At 49.7% G+C, this 16,512-nt stretch overlaps 1 protein-coding gene across 3 annotated transcripts in view; it reads right to left on the bottom strand.

Moving 5' to 3' along the window:
* Positions 1 to 15,646, bottom strand: part of Mst1r (macrophage stimulating 1 receptor) — a 16,943-nt gene extending 1,297 nt beyond the window's left edge. The window contains exons 1-19 of one of the 3 annotated variants that reach the window (XM_029556146.1): positions 14,175 to 15,645; positions 10,136 to 10,324; positions 9,936 to 10,064; positions 9,607 to 9,777; positions 9,136 to 9,296; positions 8,640 to 8,805; positions 8,396 to 8,532; positions 7,642 to 7,803; positions 7,460 to 7,553; positions 7,110 to 7,322; positions 6,877 to 7,023; positions 6,633 to 6,795; positions 6,379 to 6,480; positions 6,103 to 6,306; positions 5,623 to 5,703; positions 4,038 to 4,219; positions 3,846 to 3,955; positions 3,391 to 3,556; positions 2,858 to 2,994 (exon numbers count right to left, since the gene is read on the bottom strand). In XM_029556146.1, the coding sequence (XP_029412006.1) occupies positions 2,858 to 2,994; positions 3,391 to 3,556; positions 3,846 to 3,955; positions 4,038 to 4,219; positions 5,623 to 5,703; positions 6,103 to 6,306; positions 6,379 to 6,480; positions 6,633 to 6,795; positions 6,877 to 7,023; positions 7,110 to 7,322; positions 7,460 to 7,553; positions 7,642 to 7,803; positions 8,396 to 8,532; positions 8,640 to 8,805; positions 9,136 to 9,296; positions 9,607 to 9,777; positions 9,936 to 10,064; positions 10,136 to 10,324; positions 14,175 to 15,407 (3,947 nt within the window). In that variant the 5' untranslated portion in view covers positions 15,408 to 15,645. Of the gene's footprint in view, positions 1 to 2,857; positions 2,995 to 3,390; positions 3,557 to 3,845; positions 3,956 to 4,037; positions 4,220 to 5,622; positions 5,704 to 6,102; positions 6,307 to 6,378; positions 6,481 to 6,632; positions 6,796 to 6,876; positions 7,024 to 7,109; positions 7,323 to 7,459; positions 7,554 to 7,641; positions 7,804 to 8,395; positions 8,533 to 8,639; positions 8,806 to 9,135; positions 9,297 to 9,606; positions 9,778 to 9,935; positions 10,065 to 10,135; positions 10,325 to 14,174 lie in introns of all 3 variants that reach the window. The other 2 variants (XM_008853162.3, XM_029556147.1) reach the window with 2 other exon arrangements.
* Between the last annotated feature and the right edge of the window lie 866 nt (positions 15,647 to 16,512).

The following is a 16,512-nucleotide window of genomic DNA, read 5'->3' as shown; positions in this document are numbered from 1 at the left end:
TAATAATTATTTTTATTTTATGTGTATGAGTGTTATGCCTGCATGTGTGTAAGTGCACCCATGTTGTGCAGTGCCCACAGAGGACAGAAGAGGGTGTCATATCCCCTGGAACTGAAACTGGAGTTACAGACAGTTGTTAGCCACCATGAGGGTGCTGGGTCTTCTGCAAGAAAAGCCAGTGCTCTTAACTACTGAGCCATCTCTCCAGCCCCAAGAGCACAGGTCCTCTTGCAGAGGACCCAGGTTCAGTTTTCAGCATCCACATGGTAGCTAACAACTGTCCATAACTCCAGTTCCAAGGGATCAGGTCCTCCTCTGGTCTCTGTAGGTATTGCATACATGTGCTGCACATGTAGGCAAAACACTCATACACATAAAAAAAAGTTATACATGGGGCTGGAGAGATGGCTCAGCAGTTAAGAGCACTGACTGCTCTTGTAGGTGACCTGAATTTGATTCCCAGCACCCACATGGCAGCTACAAACCGTCCTTAACTCCAGTTCAAGGGGAATCTGAAGCCCTCTTCTGATCTCCGCATCATTGCATGACATGGGTGCACTCACACACGTGCAGGCAATACACTCATACACATTAAAAAAAAAGTTATACACATAAAAAAAAATCCCACTCATACACATAAATAAACGCCTTGCATGGAGCCAGTATGGTAGTACACAGCACTCAGGAAGCTGAGGCAGGAGGATCACATGGTTAGATATCTCAAAAAAAACAACTTTGGAAGCTGAGGGTAGTGGTGCACACCTTTAATCCCAGCACTCAGGAAGCAGAGGTAGGCGGATCCCTGTGAATTCAAGGCCAGCCTAGTCTACATAGTGAGTTTCAGGCCAGCTGGGGCTACAGGGAGACCCAGGCTCAAAAAGAACCTCCCCAAAAAACAAGCCCTAAAACCTAAAAAGAACAGCATTGGGTGTGGTGGCTCATGCCTTCAATCCCAGCATTTGGGATGCTGAAGCAGGAGGATTATCTTGTATTTAGGCCAGACAGGGATACAAAGACATGTCTCAAAACAAAACAAAAAAAAACTTCCTGAAAGGAAGTGAAGTGGGAACTAAAAAGAGGAGCATATCGGGCAGCCCCAGTGGCACTGTGGTTCTAAAGCAGAGTTTGCCTGCTGACTCCTGGAGCATGCAGGAAAGTTATTTTGCCTTAAATTAGTCTAAGTGCCCTACACATATTATCTCATATATGTCATCCCCACTTTATAGATGAACAAACCAAAGTTCAGCAGGGGAAATAGATTTTCCCTGGTGAGTGTATGCTGCAGTGTGCCACTCCGATCCCCTGATTCTCTCAGCAGCTGAAAGTGATGCCTATTGATGGCTCTTGACTTAAGCCCTCTCCAAACAGAAGGGAAATGCCTTCCCCAATTTCATATCCACTTACTAGGAACAGCCTTGGACCAGAGACTGATTAAAGCTTGGTATAAAAACCCATCTCTGGCCAGGCGTGGTGGTGCATGCCTTTAATCCCAGCACTTGGGAGGCAGAGGCAGGTAGAGCTTTGTGAGTTCGAGGCCAGCCTGGTCTACATAGTGAGTTCCAGGACAGCTGGGGCTACAGGGAGACCCTGTCTCAAAAAGACAAAAAAAACAAAAAGAAGAAATGATATAACAATAAGTTTGGCAAGGGCATGGAGAAGTTCAAGCAGTCAGGCACGGCTGCTGGGAATGTGAAATGGTACTCCTGCTTTGGAAAACATCCTGAACTCCTCAAAAATTAAATGGAGTTGTTAAATGACCCAACAATTCTATCCCTGTATACATACCCAAGAAAAATGACCACACAAACTTGTATGGAATGTTCATGAAGAGTACTATTCAAAAGGGCCAGTGTGATGGCTCAGTGGATAAAGGCACTTGCTGACAACCTAAATTCAATTCCTGGGACCCATGTGACAGGAGAGTACCCCCTCCACATATACATACAAAAATAAATACAAAAAAAAACCAAACATCTCCTTGGTCTCAATTTCAGAAAACTGTGAAGGGCCAACCCAGCCCAAGCAGTTCTGTGAGATGAGCTACAGCCCCTCTCATGTCTGCATCATAGCCACCCTCTTCCTCTGACCTCTGTTTCTCTCTCCCCAACTACCACTGAAGCCCCCTGCACAGAAATAGGCACCCAAATCTGTTCAGAGAGCCCACCCTAGCTGCAGGCAGGCAGTAAAGTTAATTTCCCTTACTTCAAACTGTGTACATTTGTAACACAGATAATATAAAGGTCAAGGCAGAGATGGAGAGGGCTATAAGAAAGGGCTACTCATACCCTTTCTGGAGCACAGCCTGGGGACAGGAGTCATCTACCTGTGACTTGGTTTTTCCTGTTCTAACCACACAGACTTGAGCACAGCTGAGATACGACCGCTGCTTCAGGAGCCAAACCTACCCCATGGTCACTGATGACAACACTGCCGCCACCTCTTGGGAATAAAGAATCTGAAACTGTATCCAGTGAAAAATCCCTGATGTGGAGATGCTGAGGGACCAGTGTGGGAGCTAACTGAACCCTTCTTTTGAGGTCATGTAATTGGAAAAGATGGGCAACAGCCCATCTTTAAAGGAGTGGGGTGGGGAAAGAGATCTGGGAAACCAAACCACTGGTCTCAACCCAGACTGAGTTGGAATGCTGGTACCAATGGCAACTGTGAGATCTTCTCAAAGTCTTTCCCTGCATTGGGATGGGATCAGTGTACAGATCAGTAAACTGAGTCACAGAGATGCTGCCTTTTCTGGTCAACCAAAAGGTCAGACAAAAAGCTAGGCAGGAGCTTGGTCTCTTGCCCCCCTCCTTGTCTCTGGACCCAAGCTCCCTCCACCCCCTGACACCTACATACTCACAGTGAATTGGGACAATACTCAGGCTGGGGCAGGCGACGGCCCTGAGCCAAGAAGTGGGTGAGGTCAAAAGGGTTGATATGAGGATATGGTGGGGCGCCCCGTGTCAGCAGTTCCCATAGCAGCACACCAAATGACCACTGTTAAGAGAGGTGAGGGGATTCAAATCTTACCTCAAATTAGGGGGTAGGAGGGTCTCCAGATTCTCTACTTCCCAGAGTCCTTCAGCTAGAAATGTGAGACCCTACCTCTGCTCAGAGCTCATTCCTCAATATCACGCAAGTGTCTCCCCTCTGTCTCCCACAACCTCAGCCTTCCCAGAATTGCAAGCTCTGGACTGTTGGTGAGGAAACAGAGTTCACAGATTTCTTTAGCTCGGGCAGGTAAAGGCCAGATTCCATCTCACATCTGCCCAAGACATATGGATTGTGAGGGTTGCCTAACCTGGAGATTCTCTGGGCTCAGACCATGCAGAAGCAAGGCCAAGTGCTCTATGGCATGGAGGTCAAGTAAACCTAGGGTAAAGGATACTTTACCACATCAGACTTGGTGGTGAATCTGTAGGTCTGAAGGCTTTCCAGTGCCATCCACTTGACAGGTAGGCGAGCATGACGTTGCTGTTGAACACTATAGTAGTCCTTGTCCAGAATGTCACGTGCCAGACCAAAGTCAGCCACCTTGACTGTGAATGTCTCATCCAGCCTGAGAGGAGGGCATCACACATAGGCCTGACTCTCAATTGGGGCTATAACTCAGTGACAGAGCACTTGCCAAGAACTGACTCACACAAGGCCTTGGACCCACCTGTTCGAGGCCCTTTACAGAAACTTAGTGCCACAGTGTCCAGTTCAAGCCTATATCAGGCAGATAGAAAAAAGCCCAGGGTACAGAGCAAAGGCTGGAGTGGATCCTTTCTTGAGGTGGCTTTGAGCAGCTCCATGCCCTCATACACCTGTCCCTTTGCTTCACCCCAGAAATTTGAGCCACTTACATGCAGTTCCTAGCAGCCAGATCCCTGTGTACAAACTTCTGTTCTGCCAGGTACTCCATGCCATAGGCCACCTGCAGGCCAAAGCTGATGAGGTCCTTCACAGTGGGATTCTGGGGGTACAAGGAGACTGGTGAGTATGGACAGAGGCAGCTGCTACCTGACACCTCCACCCCTGGCCAGCTGAGCACCAACCCTCTGAGGTGAGCGGATGAACTGAAGCAGGTCTCCATGGCGCATATAGGGCAGCAGCACCCAGGGCAGCCCTTCTGGTGGCAGCACAATACCGATGAGAGCCAGGACATTTGGGTGGTGCAGGCCACGCATGAGCAGCCCTTCTCGAAGGAAAGCTTCTACTTCTTGCACCTCTGTGATACCTGTAAGGTAGCATAAGTCCAGTAAAGGGCAAGAAAGCCCTTTACAAGGATCAAATGGGGGAATGAGGAAAAAAAGTTCCTATTGAGGTTTGTTTTTATTATTTTTTATTTTATGTATATGAGTGTTTTGCCTATATATATGTAATTGCACCATGTGTGTACAGTGCCTACATAGGCCAGAAGAAGGCATCAGATCCTCTAGAACTGGAGTTATAAAGTGTTGTTAGCTGCCATGTGGGTGCTGGGAACTGAACCCAAGTCCTCTGGAAGAGCAGCCAGTGCTCTTAACCACTAAGCCATCTCTCTGGCAGCCTCCCACCTTTTTTTAAATTTGAGACAGGGTCTCACTATGTAGCCTGGCTAGCCTGGAACTCACTTTGTAGACCACACTAGTCTCGAACTCACAGAAAAGAAATCTGCCTGCCTCTCCCTCCTGAGTGCTGGGATTAAAGGCTTGTGCCACCACAGACATCTCTGTCTAGGTTCTTTTTTTTAAAAAAAAAATTTTTATTTTATTTTATGTGTATGAATGTCCTACATGGATGTAAGTGCACCCGTGTCATGCCATGCCTACTGGGCTAGAAGAGGGTGTCGAATTGGAGTTATAGAGTGCTGTTAGCTGCCATGTGGGTTCTCGGAAGAGAATCTGGGTCCTCTGCAAGAGTAGCCAGTGCTCTTAACCACTGAGCCATCTTTCTACCCCCCACCCACAACCCCTGCCATCCACATTCTTTTTTTTTTAGCCTTTTTGAGACACAAGGTGTCCCTGTAGCCCCAGCTGTCCCAGCTGTCCTAGAACTCACTACATAGACCAGGCTGACCTTAAACTCACAGAGATCCCCGGGCCTCTGCCTCCCAAGTACTTGGATAAAAGGCTTGTGCCACCATGCCCAGGGCCATCTATTTTTTTTTCTTTTTAAGGCAATTTTTTTTTTGGTCTTTTTGAGACAGGGTCTCCCTGTAGCCCCAGCTGTCCTGGAACTCATTATGTAGACCAGGCTGGCCTTGAACTCACAGAGATCTGCCTGCCTCTACCTCCCAAGTGCTGAGATTAAAGGCGTGTGACACCACACCTGGCTAAAGGCAGTTTTTTTAAAAAAATCTATTATTATTTTTATTTTATGTGTATGAGTGTATTGCCTGCATATAAGTGTACTTGTGTCATGCAATGCCCACAGAGGTCAGAAGAAGGCATTAGATTCCCTGGAACTGAAGTTATGGATGGTTGTTAGCTGCCATGTGAGTTGCAGGGACTTGTCCCCAGGTCTTCTACAAGAGCAGTCAGTAACTGCTAAACTATCTCTCCAGCCTGCCAGCTAGGTTCTTAATAAAGTAACAGCAATAGCAAAGACCTTCCCAGTCTGAAGCTGCCCATCTACCAACCCAGTTTCTGCCCTACTTACGACTCAGTGACTTGATGGCACAGTGGATTTGATTCTGGGCCTCATCTGTGTATTCTCCATGGTAGACAACTCCAAAGTGGCCTAGAAAGAGGGAGATGATGAGAGGGACTGTAAGTGCCCAGACTTACAGCACACCCTCTAACTGGTAAGTAAACTTTAGAGCCATATACTGGCTAGCTTGGGGCTACAGGGAGACCCTGTCTCAAAAAGACCAAAAAAACAAAAACAAAGACAAAAAACAAGCAAGAGCCACACAATGGCAAAACTCTTTACAGCCCTCCCATGCCCACTTATCTATACCAGAAGTTACTCATGATCAAATTCTCCAAATCAAAGATAACCATATGGAGGTTCAGTGGTTAAATGGTATACTCAAGGTCACACAGGTTAGTGAGAGGCCAGAGCAGAATCTAATCCAACTGTCCCTTGAGCATATTTCAATCTCTACCCCAGCTCCTCTTCCCAATCTGGCTTCCACACCTTTGCCAATGACTTGATCACTATGGGTGACCACTCTCTCATGGGGAATCAATACATCCTTGACTTCAGACAGGAGCATACTGTCCAGATCTTTGAGCCGGATGGACTCTGTTCGCAGCAGTGGAACCCTGGTCCCATCCCTACAATCTGAAGATTCTTCATGGCTTTGAGGGCTGGATGCTGTACCATTAACTGCAGCGAGTGCTGTGGGGGAGAGAGTCTAAGCAGCTTGTGGGGAGGGGCAAGCCCTAGTGTCTAGAGTTTCTACCATCTCACCAGGGCCATTTCTGTAGTCAGAGCCAGAGTGAAGTATAGGCAGAAACATGGCTCCAGTAGACTGATCCAGGGATGCCAGGTCATCCAAGTTGGGAATAACAGCTATGAAAAGACAGTCCATGGTAGTGAGCCTCTCCAAACTCCTGGGGATCAACATCCACTGGGGAAGTGTGGGAGACCCCCAAGTCCTGGAAACTTGCAGATTCCACTGTTTGGGGGTACAGGCTGAGTCAAGGTGGGCATAGGGAGCTCACCTCGCTTTCTCCGCCTTCGGGAATTGAAGAACAGTGCCATGGCCAGTACAGCCACGAGCAGGATCAAGGCCAGTAGAGCAATAAGGAGTGTGCTCTGTAGGACCCCACCTGGGTCTGGCCGTATCACTTGGCCCAGGATATGACACCCACCATCCACACAGACCTGGAAGCAGATGGCAGTTTAAGCCCAGCCTGCAGACCCTAAGCCCATGTTTTCCCCAAGAGGGCAGGCTGGGTCACCTACCTGCAGTGGGACACCATACTTGCCAAGTTGCAGGGAGGGAGGCAGGGGACAGACCACCACATCCCCTCGGAGCTCGTGCTGGCAGCTCTCACCACCCACAGTCATATTTACACGCACGCAGTCTGCCACAGCGCCCAGCCCAATATACTGCAGAGACAGTCATAAGGACCAGCCAGAGGCTAGGCCCCCATCTCCTAATCCTCCATTGTCCCTACCACATCCCTTATGCTTACCTCAAACTTAACTGCATGCTCTTCTGGTTTCAGTGGCGCTAGACCAGCTCTGGGTGGGCTGGGTGGGGGTAGGAAGCGAAAGCTGGGCAGTGTGAAGCCAGCAGCTCCATCCCCCCAGGCGCTCAGATTTCCTGTCACCCATCCCTGCGGGTTTCGGACCACATATTCAGGCAAACGGCACTGATGTTGTTCTGGGAACTCCCCTGTACACTGCTGAAACCCATATGAGAGTAGTTAGGCAAAGGGTCCACCTCTGGCTACTTCAGTCTCCTCAGCCCAGTGTGGGATAAGTTTGGACCTCAGGCAACTGGTCCAACCTTTTCCCTCCAAGCCATACCCACTTAGCTCACCCTGTTCTCCACTGTATTTTGTCCATCATGGAAAGACAGCACTAGATGCCATGCTGAAGTCAGATGCTGGCCACGGATGGTGACATGGGAGCCACTGTGGAAAGTAGGGTAGTAGGTTTAGAGGACTCATTGAAGCTGGCTCTCTCATTCCTAGAGGCCAAAGTGGACAAGGTGGCACTTACCTATAGCCACAGCTAGGGCTGATGTCCAACACAATCGGGTCTTTCTTGTAGTCAAAGGTCCAGGAGCCAGGCACCTCAGCACCCCCTATCTGCAGGTGAAGGGGGACCCTTGCTGTGCCAGCTCCAGGGGGTGTGACACATAAAATCTGCTCCTCACTGACCCTGCAGGAAGGAAGAATCAGGTACAGGGCACCTCCTTATGATGGCCAGGTTTACCTCCTCTAGGGGCCCACTAATTCCTTCTGCTTCCTCTGTTGGTGGTCTCCCCCACCCACCTATACTCCATGGGTCTGTCTGAAGATAGGATGCTCCCAGGAAGACCCCCAAGAGGTCAGGATGCGAGCAGGTTCCCACAGCCCTGGCTGGAGCCAGTGACCTTTATGATGAGTTTTCTTGCCTCTGGGATGGAAGGACCAGCAGATTCTTCTTGGAACTGATCCTTATACTTACCATGTCACTGAGCCCTCTTCCTTACATACTGATAGTATCTAGGAACCCACCTAGTGAGATTCCCTTGGTAGGAACAGAGAAGTCTCACAAGAAAGAGACTACTTAATTATCCTAGCCAAGGAAGGCAAGGACCAGGTTGTATCTGATGCTTGAGGTAATCCTAGGCAGAAGCCAGAAAGAACTTTGGCTCACAGTGGTCTGATGGGTTCCCTCAGACATCAGACAAATAGGGCACAGGTAGAAACTGGAGCTTCACAAGGGCAGGGTCCTGTGATCGCCCATATTTTTACCTGCTGACACTTACTGTTCCAGCTGGCACTGAGTCCCATTGACTAACACAACACGGCTGGTGCCTATAGACAGGCTCTGGCCTTGAAGGGTGAGATAGGTACCCCCAGCCCGTGGGCCAAAGTCAGGTTTTACTGATGTCAGCACTGGCTCCTAAGAGGGCATGGAAATGGTTTAACTGGAACAATCCTTTCACTCAAAGGCCATTCCTCTTGTACCACCCAATGACCAAGGGCATAGACAGGATAATGCGGACTCACCATGAAAGAGAAGCCTTCTAGCACAGAGATGCCTTCCACCCGAAAGTGTTTGCCTGCTGGCATGTTCGTGATGATAAGGCTGATGTTTGTAGTCCCCACTGTCTGGGTGTCCAGGGGCTCCAGCTCACACTCAAGTTTGTCTACAAACTCCTTGCGGAACACTGGACTGGGGCACCAGGGAGGGCACCATGAGGTCAGACAAGACTGGATTCATGTCTGCCATAAGTTACAAACCTTCTCTGAGCCTTGGAATGGCATCTCCACCCATGCCTTTTTCCAGGGCAGGACTGAGTGGGGAAGAGACTAAGCTTGTCTAGTCCATAACTAAACAGACAGCTAGGGTACATGCAGGCTCAAAAAGCTACAGAGACATCTCAGATACAAATAACACAGCGACTATAGTTTGCCCCATACCTGTCACAAGACAGGGTCTCACAGGGAAGAGGATGCTTGGTTACCCCCATCAGGGAAAGGGAGGGTAGGGACCATGTTGTACCCAAAATTTGAGGTATCCTTAGGCAGCAGTCGGCACGGACTTTGACCTACGGTGATCTGGTGTGTTCCCTCAGGTACCACAGCACCAGGACGCAGGTAGAAGTTGGAGCCACACAGGGTGAGCCTTGTACTACCCCTTAAAGGTCCACTGTGAGGATAGAACTGGAGGAAACAGCCTGAGTTCTTATGTGGGGTTGGGCTCTCAGCCCTACCTGTTACCTCCAGAGGCCCCTGCTGTACTCCTTGCCTATCTCATACTCCAGTCATTCTGGGTTACTTGTTAGTCCTCATTCAGGCATTTTTCCGCCTTCTAAGTATTCTGAAGTGCTATCCCCTCTACCAAGAATGCCCTCCTTAGGGGAGGTCTAGGACATTCCAGACCTGAAGAAGATCATGGTCAAGACTTTTTGATCTTCCCACCCCAGGCCCTGCTTTCTCCACTACTCCTTGTGCCCTGCCACAGAAGCTATACCTCAGTAATCTCAGGTGGACAGTGGTCTTGTTGCCAGGAACCAGGACATTCCTTCTGCCGGCCACATCTGTCTCCACACCAGCCACAGCCCATGAAATGCTGTGCCCCCAGGCAACGCCAGCAGGTGAGAAAATGATGGCAGCCAGGGCCCTGGATAGGTACCTTAAAGACCTTGGGATGACAAACAGGTGTCTCAGGGATGGCTGGAGAAGGGAACTGCATAGACCCTCCTGGCCCCTTGGAGACCTACATATCAATGCCTCCCTGGATTTGACAAAGAGCTATGGTCCTACAACCCTGACCCCAGGCTCTGACCCTGAGCATCTCACCTGGTCCCCAGACACGAAGAGTAGGTCATCTCCAAGGCGACTAACATCCCGCTGGATGGGCTGCTCATTGCTGCCCAGTGAGAAGTTCGACACATACAGCAAGTAGTTGAGCGACCTGGCTATCTCCACCTGGGATAGGTCAGCTATGAGCAAATTGGGGCAAGGGACAGGAACATAGGGCCAGAGGGTAAAGGACCTACCTGCAGGATATGTCCATCTGCCGTGCCCATGTGGGCCACTGTGACATTGCCAAGGCGCGTCACATGCAGTGCAGTAACCTTCACTGTTCCTAACAGCCCATTGAATAGGTCCACACGTGAGAAGCTGTCACTGACCAGCAAAGGGAAGTAGCGGCACCTGAAGATGGAGCTGGAGACCTCTTCACCAGGCTGGGGAGGGTCAGGGAAGAGAAAAAGTGAGGGTTCAGGCCTACACACTCACCCTTAGTTGTTTTTGTCAGGAATTACAGCAGTCCCAATATACCACCTGTTACTTTGCTTGACTAGAGGAGGCCCAGGGCCTGCCATTTACCGACTGCCACCATGCCCATAGGTCTTGGAGATAGCAAGGACAGGGAAGAAAGGAGGCCCAGTCTGGAAAGCCAGATTCCCTACTCCCTGCCTTACCCTGCTATGTCCATTCTGATAAAGAGTTACAGACTCTTATAGATCCATCCCATTCTACCCTCACAACCACTCTATAGAATAGACACAGACTCAGAGAGGTTTGATCATTTATACAAGGCCTCACAGCTCCTCAAGATCCAAGGCCGAGGTTTGCACTTCTAACCAGAGTCATCTTTCGCCCCCTGCTGGCTCTACTCTGCTTTTGTGAGTCTACCTCAGCAAACCCCATCCCTTTGGCTTCAGTTTCTCTATTCTCATAGAGGACTAAATTTTGAGATTAAGTGGTCAGCACAAGGTTGGCAACATGGTCCCTCTCCCTGAGACCTCATAGGTCCTCCCATACTTCAAACTGTTACTAATACCTTCCTCAGGTAACAGAAAGAATAAGCCAAGGCATGGCCTGAATGCCAGGCTAAGACCCAGAAGTTGGAAGATACAAACCTCTTCTCTTCTCTTAGCAAGGGGATATTTGGGGGATCTGTATTTCTAGGATAGGTTTGTGGAAGCTTCTGAAAAATTGGGAAGGCAATGTATGTATTTAAGACACTAAGGCTGGGTTAGAGAAACAGAAAGACTCAGGAGAGAGCCCTAGGTACTAAGAACCTCCTTCAGATCACACAGATTAAACCCACTCCTGGACCTCAGTGCTGAGCAGGACAGGGTGAGGAAGCAAGAGCAAGCGCAGCATTGAGTCTAGACACCCCACACAATCTGGGACTACATCTTGAATGGGTGGGGACTGGGACTTTGTCTTCACTGGAGAAGAAAAGGGGCTTGGCCCTAGCCGGAAGCTTGCTAGGTGATTTCTCATTATGACTTAGGGACAGGTGGGGCTCTGGAGATAAAAAGTACTAACTCAGGCAGGGACACATCCCTGTTTGCTTGCCTCTAGGCCCCAGGGTCTTAGGTTTTGGTCCTAGTACTGACTAAGGGCCATAGCTCCTGAAAATACCTGCTTAAGTGTCCCATGCCCCACAGAGTTCCATACCCTACCTGAACCTATACAGGGGAGGTATTAGTCCTAGGACCAACCATTATGAGTAGACAGTGGTTGCTGTCCCAGTAGCCACATGCTTAAAGTCACTGGACAAACACTGATTTCCGTATCTCCAGGGGCCTGGCCAGCCTGTAAGAGAGCCCAAGATTAGTATTCCTGGTGCCTGGCACTACCCAGTCATGCTGGGTATCTTCTGATCCACTGACCACTAACCAAGTTAGGAGAGGTTCTGATTCCCCCAGAGAAAAGAAGATAGAGCCAAGAAAGGCTGTCCAGGCCTAGACAAGTTTTTACTCCTAAGGCTTCTCTCAACCTTGATATACTCAGCTGAGGGAGAGAGGCTAAAAAGATCCCCCACTCCAAGGCTAGGAATGTAGCTCAATGATAGAACATTTTCCTAACATGTGCAAGGCTGTGTACTGCAAAAAGGAAATAGAAAGAAATTTACACCAGGCCTGGTAGCATGTGCTTATAATACCAGCACTTGAAAGGTGAAGGCAGGAAAATCTTGTGTTTAAGGCCAAGCCCCTGAGCTAGAGTGCATTCAAGGCCAGGCTTCTTGGCTACATAATAGACTGTCTCAAAAACAAACAATAACAACGCAAAGACTGAAGATATAACTGTAGTTGAAGCCTGCTATTTATGAGGCCCTGGGTTTGGTTCTTTCATTTCTAAAATCAAAACGAAACAAATCAATCCTTCTCCCAACATTGAATGTAAATTCTCTACTTATAGGGTATTACTAGGAACTGGAAAGGAATCAGTCAAGAGTGTCACAGCCACTCTCAGGCCTGGTGGCACAGGCCTATTCCAGAGGCTGAAGCAGGAGGATTACAAGTTCAAGGATTGACTGGGCTTACAGGGTTGCAACTTTAGTGAGATTCTTTCAAAATTAAAAGTACAAAAAAAGAGAAGGAGACTAAAGATACAGAGCTCAGTGGTGAGCATTTGACTAGAATGTGTGAAGCCCTATGATTAATCCCCAATTACCAGTATGGCAACAAAATAATGTATTTTTTTAAAAAAAAAAAGGAAACAAGGCCGGGCGTGGTGGTTCACACCTTTGATCCCAGCACTCGCAAGCAGATCTCTGTGAGTTCAAGGCCAGCCTGGTCTACATAATGAGTTCCAGGCCAGCTGGGGCTACAGAAAGACCTTTAGAAGCAGGCAGATCTCTGTGAGTTCAAGGCCAGCCTAGTCTACATAGTGAGTTCAGGACAGCTGGGGCTACAGGGAGACCCTGTCTCAAAAAGACCAAAATAAATAAATAAATAAAATAAAAAATTAAAAAATAAAAAATAAATAAATAAAAAAGGAAACAAAAATGTGGTGGCACATACCTTTAGTCCCAGCACTTGGGAGGCAGAGGCAAGCAGATCTTTGTGGTTTCAAGGCCAGCCTGGTCTACACAGTGAGTTCTAGGCCGGCTGGGTCTACAGGGAGACCCTATCACAAAAAGACCAAAAAAAAAGAGAAAAGGGAACAAAAGTGTCACAGTAGGACCAGTGACTATGGCCTAGCTTGATGAAAGGACATTCATTTAATGCTCCTCCACTCATTTTCTTTACCTATTTGAAAGACTATTTGAGTAGCTTCAAGGAGTCAGTTTTGATTTAGTCCTCAAGTTAGCCTTTTTTTCCTGGTTCTCTGACCCAGGCCTCATGCCTACTAGGTTCTACCACTGAGTTAAGCTCCCCAGCCTCCTCAGGATAGCATTTTAAAGACTGTCCGTTTCCTGTTTGTTTCTGTTCTTCCTCCCTGACATCATACATGGGCCATGAGACCTTTTGTCTAGGGCAGGGCCTTGGCTACAGTGGTAGAAAGTCTGGGGTGGACTAATTCCAATCAGCCCCTCCTACACCTTTACTCATCCCTCAGATGCTTACAGTTGCTTGCACAAGACTGGGGTGAGGCTTCTCAGAACCTTCCAGAGCTGAAGCTACTTTCCTACCATATCCCAGGTCTTCCTCCAATAACTGGAGAATGGGCTAGTAAAGCATAGGTGCATAGGTGATGCTGGCTCCCCAACAAGCCCCAAGACTTATAAGCCTCCCTAGAACCTGGTGGGGTGGGGGGGTTCTCTGACAACTCCTGTCCCACCCCCTTTGGAAAGCAAAGCAAAACTAATATTTCCAGAGGAAAGTAAAACTCTGTTGGCAAACAGCTTGTGAATCTGTGTGACTGTAAGCATCTGCCTCTGTATTTGTGCCTTTGTGTGTATTTTTCTCCGCATTCCCTGAGGTCATTGTGGTGGGCAGATTGGAGGGGATGCCCATCATTTGATCAATTTCTAGAATTTAGAAATTGTACTGGCAGAGACGACTATGATGTAATACCCTCCTTACAAAACCAGGGAAACTACCTAAAAAAATCAGAGGCCATGATGGCTGACAGGGTGACAGAGCAAATGAGGCAGCTATAGGGGTCAGCCTCACACTGGGATGAACCTCCAGCATGGCTTCTGTTTGGCTGATTTCTCACACTACCTCCAGCACTTCAGAATTAGATGAGAGAATGCTTCTTTCTGCCTGCCTCCCCCAGCCAGGCCCTCTCAGCAGCCTGTGCTTCGCCTCATAGAGTACTCACAGGTAAAGGTCCCATTTTTTTTCTGCTCACCGGATTAGGGCAAAGACTGGGAGTCTGGAAGAAGTCGAGGCCTCGTCGAGGTGGAAGAGAAACTGTGGAGTCACAACAACGCTCCACGCCCTTTTCGATCATGGTATCCAGCTGGTAAATAGGGAAGGCGCAGACAACAGAGCTGGGGCCTGTGCCACGGCCACCATCCTTGCTAGCCACAAAGACTCCGAACAGCACTTTGTGGGTCTCTGAGATGCTCAGCTCCATTGCAAGTTTGGCACCCACTGGGGCAGCGTGGGCTGCTTGAAGCACAGGGTAGGACTGTATGGCCTCTGAGGCCCTGCGCCGGCGTTTTGGTGCAAAATGACAATCCAGGACCAGCTCCCGGTAGTCACCTATCTCTGTCTCCACAGCATTGAGCCGGACCAGATGTGTCTGCAGGGCACCAGGAGGGCTTGTGACACTGGTAGGTTGCACAGTCAGGAAGTAAACAAAGGCTCCTGAGTGGAAACTGTGTACATATTTGATTGGGTAGGAGGCGAGGTACTTGGGCAGCACTGACAGTGAAGGAAAGCCTTGTTGGAATCCAGAGGCATCAGCCTTGAGACGGCGGATGGACACTGAGTGTGGACTAAAGCTACTGGCCACTTCTGGATCCAGTGAGGATGCCACATAGAAGTAGGAGGCATGGCCCTGCTGAACCACAGTCACACGGGTGCCCAGGGGGCTTGCCACACAGTCCGGGCAGGCCTCAGGTCGGTTATGGTTGGCTGAGAAGAGGCAGGCTGGTGCTGCCAAGTGCAAAGCTGTTCCCCGGGGTTCCAGCTCATGCAGGAAGCAGCGGCCCTGAAGGGTTGAACCACAGCTGATCAGGGCTGGCAGACCAGGCTCCAGAACCAACACCAGTGTGTCTGTGTCATTTGGTGGTCCATGGGGACCTGGCCCACAGGTGGCACAAGTCTGGCAGCCAGGATCCCCAATAGGGCCAGTGGTCAGGTTCTGTATTGACTGCAGGTCAGGCCCAAGCACGTGTAGGTGATTGCGGGTGGCCACAAACACCGCACTCCCATCTTCATTGTCCTCATAGGCTGCTACAGCCTGTACTGGGCCACCTGCGGAGAAGCTGGGGACCACGTACTTCACATTAAAGTCTCGAGAGGCCGCAAAGGGTATTCCTGGGCATTGCCAGTCCGGGTCCATAGACACCACCGGCAGCCGCAAAAGAAGCATTAGCAGCAGAGAGGACTGTGGCGGAGGCAGAAGCAGGCCCATAGAAGTTGAGCTGGGGACCAGCGGATGCAGGACTTGGCTGGGACCAGACTCAGGTTTGAGCTAAACCAGCGTTAAGCAGCGGTCCTGAAAGCTGCTGGGGTGGCTGACCCTCCGGCCCTGGGTTTCTGTGAAACCCAACCTTTCCCCCTGCCCCCTTGTCTGAGCACGTTGCGGCAGGTACACAGGCAGGGGGAACGGAACAGCCACCTCACCTGCGGCCCCAGGTGCTTCTTCCAGCTACCTCTGCCGCCGCAGCCGCTGCTGCTGCTGCTGCTGCTGCTGCTGCTGCTGCTGCTTGGAGCAAAGTGGAAGTGGAAGGGCGAACGGACCTCCCGTGGGTGCGGCGGGGGGCGGGGCTACGGGTGGAGCCCTGTTAAAGGCCCTGCCCTCAGCCTGCTGGTCTCTTCCCAGTCCTAAGAAGGCTGTCTCTTATCTCTTCTTGGCTGTGTATTTCTCAGTGGTCTGTGTGTGGGTGCCTTTGGAGCGGCCTGGAGAGGGGTAGTCTTTAACTATCCCCCTCCTCTTCAGCCATAACCCACCAGGTTGAGGTGAGAAGGGTGCAGGACAATCTGGCTCTTCTCTTCCTATAGAGCGTATTTACAGCAACACCTTCAGACACAGGTTCTCACCAAGCGTGTGGGGAACAGAATCCAGGAATGCATGGAAGGACAGTGTGGAGATGTGTGGGGCTCCAGTACGGAACAGCATGGGGTACACTTTCTGTGGGCAGGGCCCATCATTCAGTATGTCTGCTCTGTGCAGTGCCAGAGGAAGCTGTGTTGGGTCCTATCCTGTATGCCCAGGGCCATAAGGATTAAAGTATGGGGTCTGACTTTGCTGGCTGGACAACAGAGGCAACTTATATGAAGGCCTAGCCCTAGCCCTAGTGGTCCTGTCAGTATGTGAAAGTATGGGATGAGAGTGCAGTGTGTGATAAAGGACTCTTCCCCCCAGTGTCCTCCTTATGTGGAGAAGTATGATCTCTGACTCCCAGGGGACCTTTAATCTGCTCTGTGAGCCTTCTTGCTGGGCTCAGTCTCTCAGAGTCTGAAATAGGAATCCAGTTCTGGTTAGATGGTTGCCAAAAGTTCTTTCTTCAGAATGG

The sequence above is a fragment of the Nannospalax galili genome, unplaced genomic scaffold (assembly GCF_000622305.1).
Source record: "Nannospalax galili isolate Female #2095 unplaced genomic scaffold, S.galili_v1.0 scaffold786, whole genome shotgun sequence".
In the NCBI taxonomy this organism is placed as follows: Eukaryota; Metazoa; Chordata; class Mammalia; order Rodentia; family Spalacidae; genus Nannospalax; species Nannospalax galili.
This window is presented reverse-complemented; position numbering and strand designations above follow the sequence as displayed.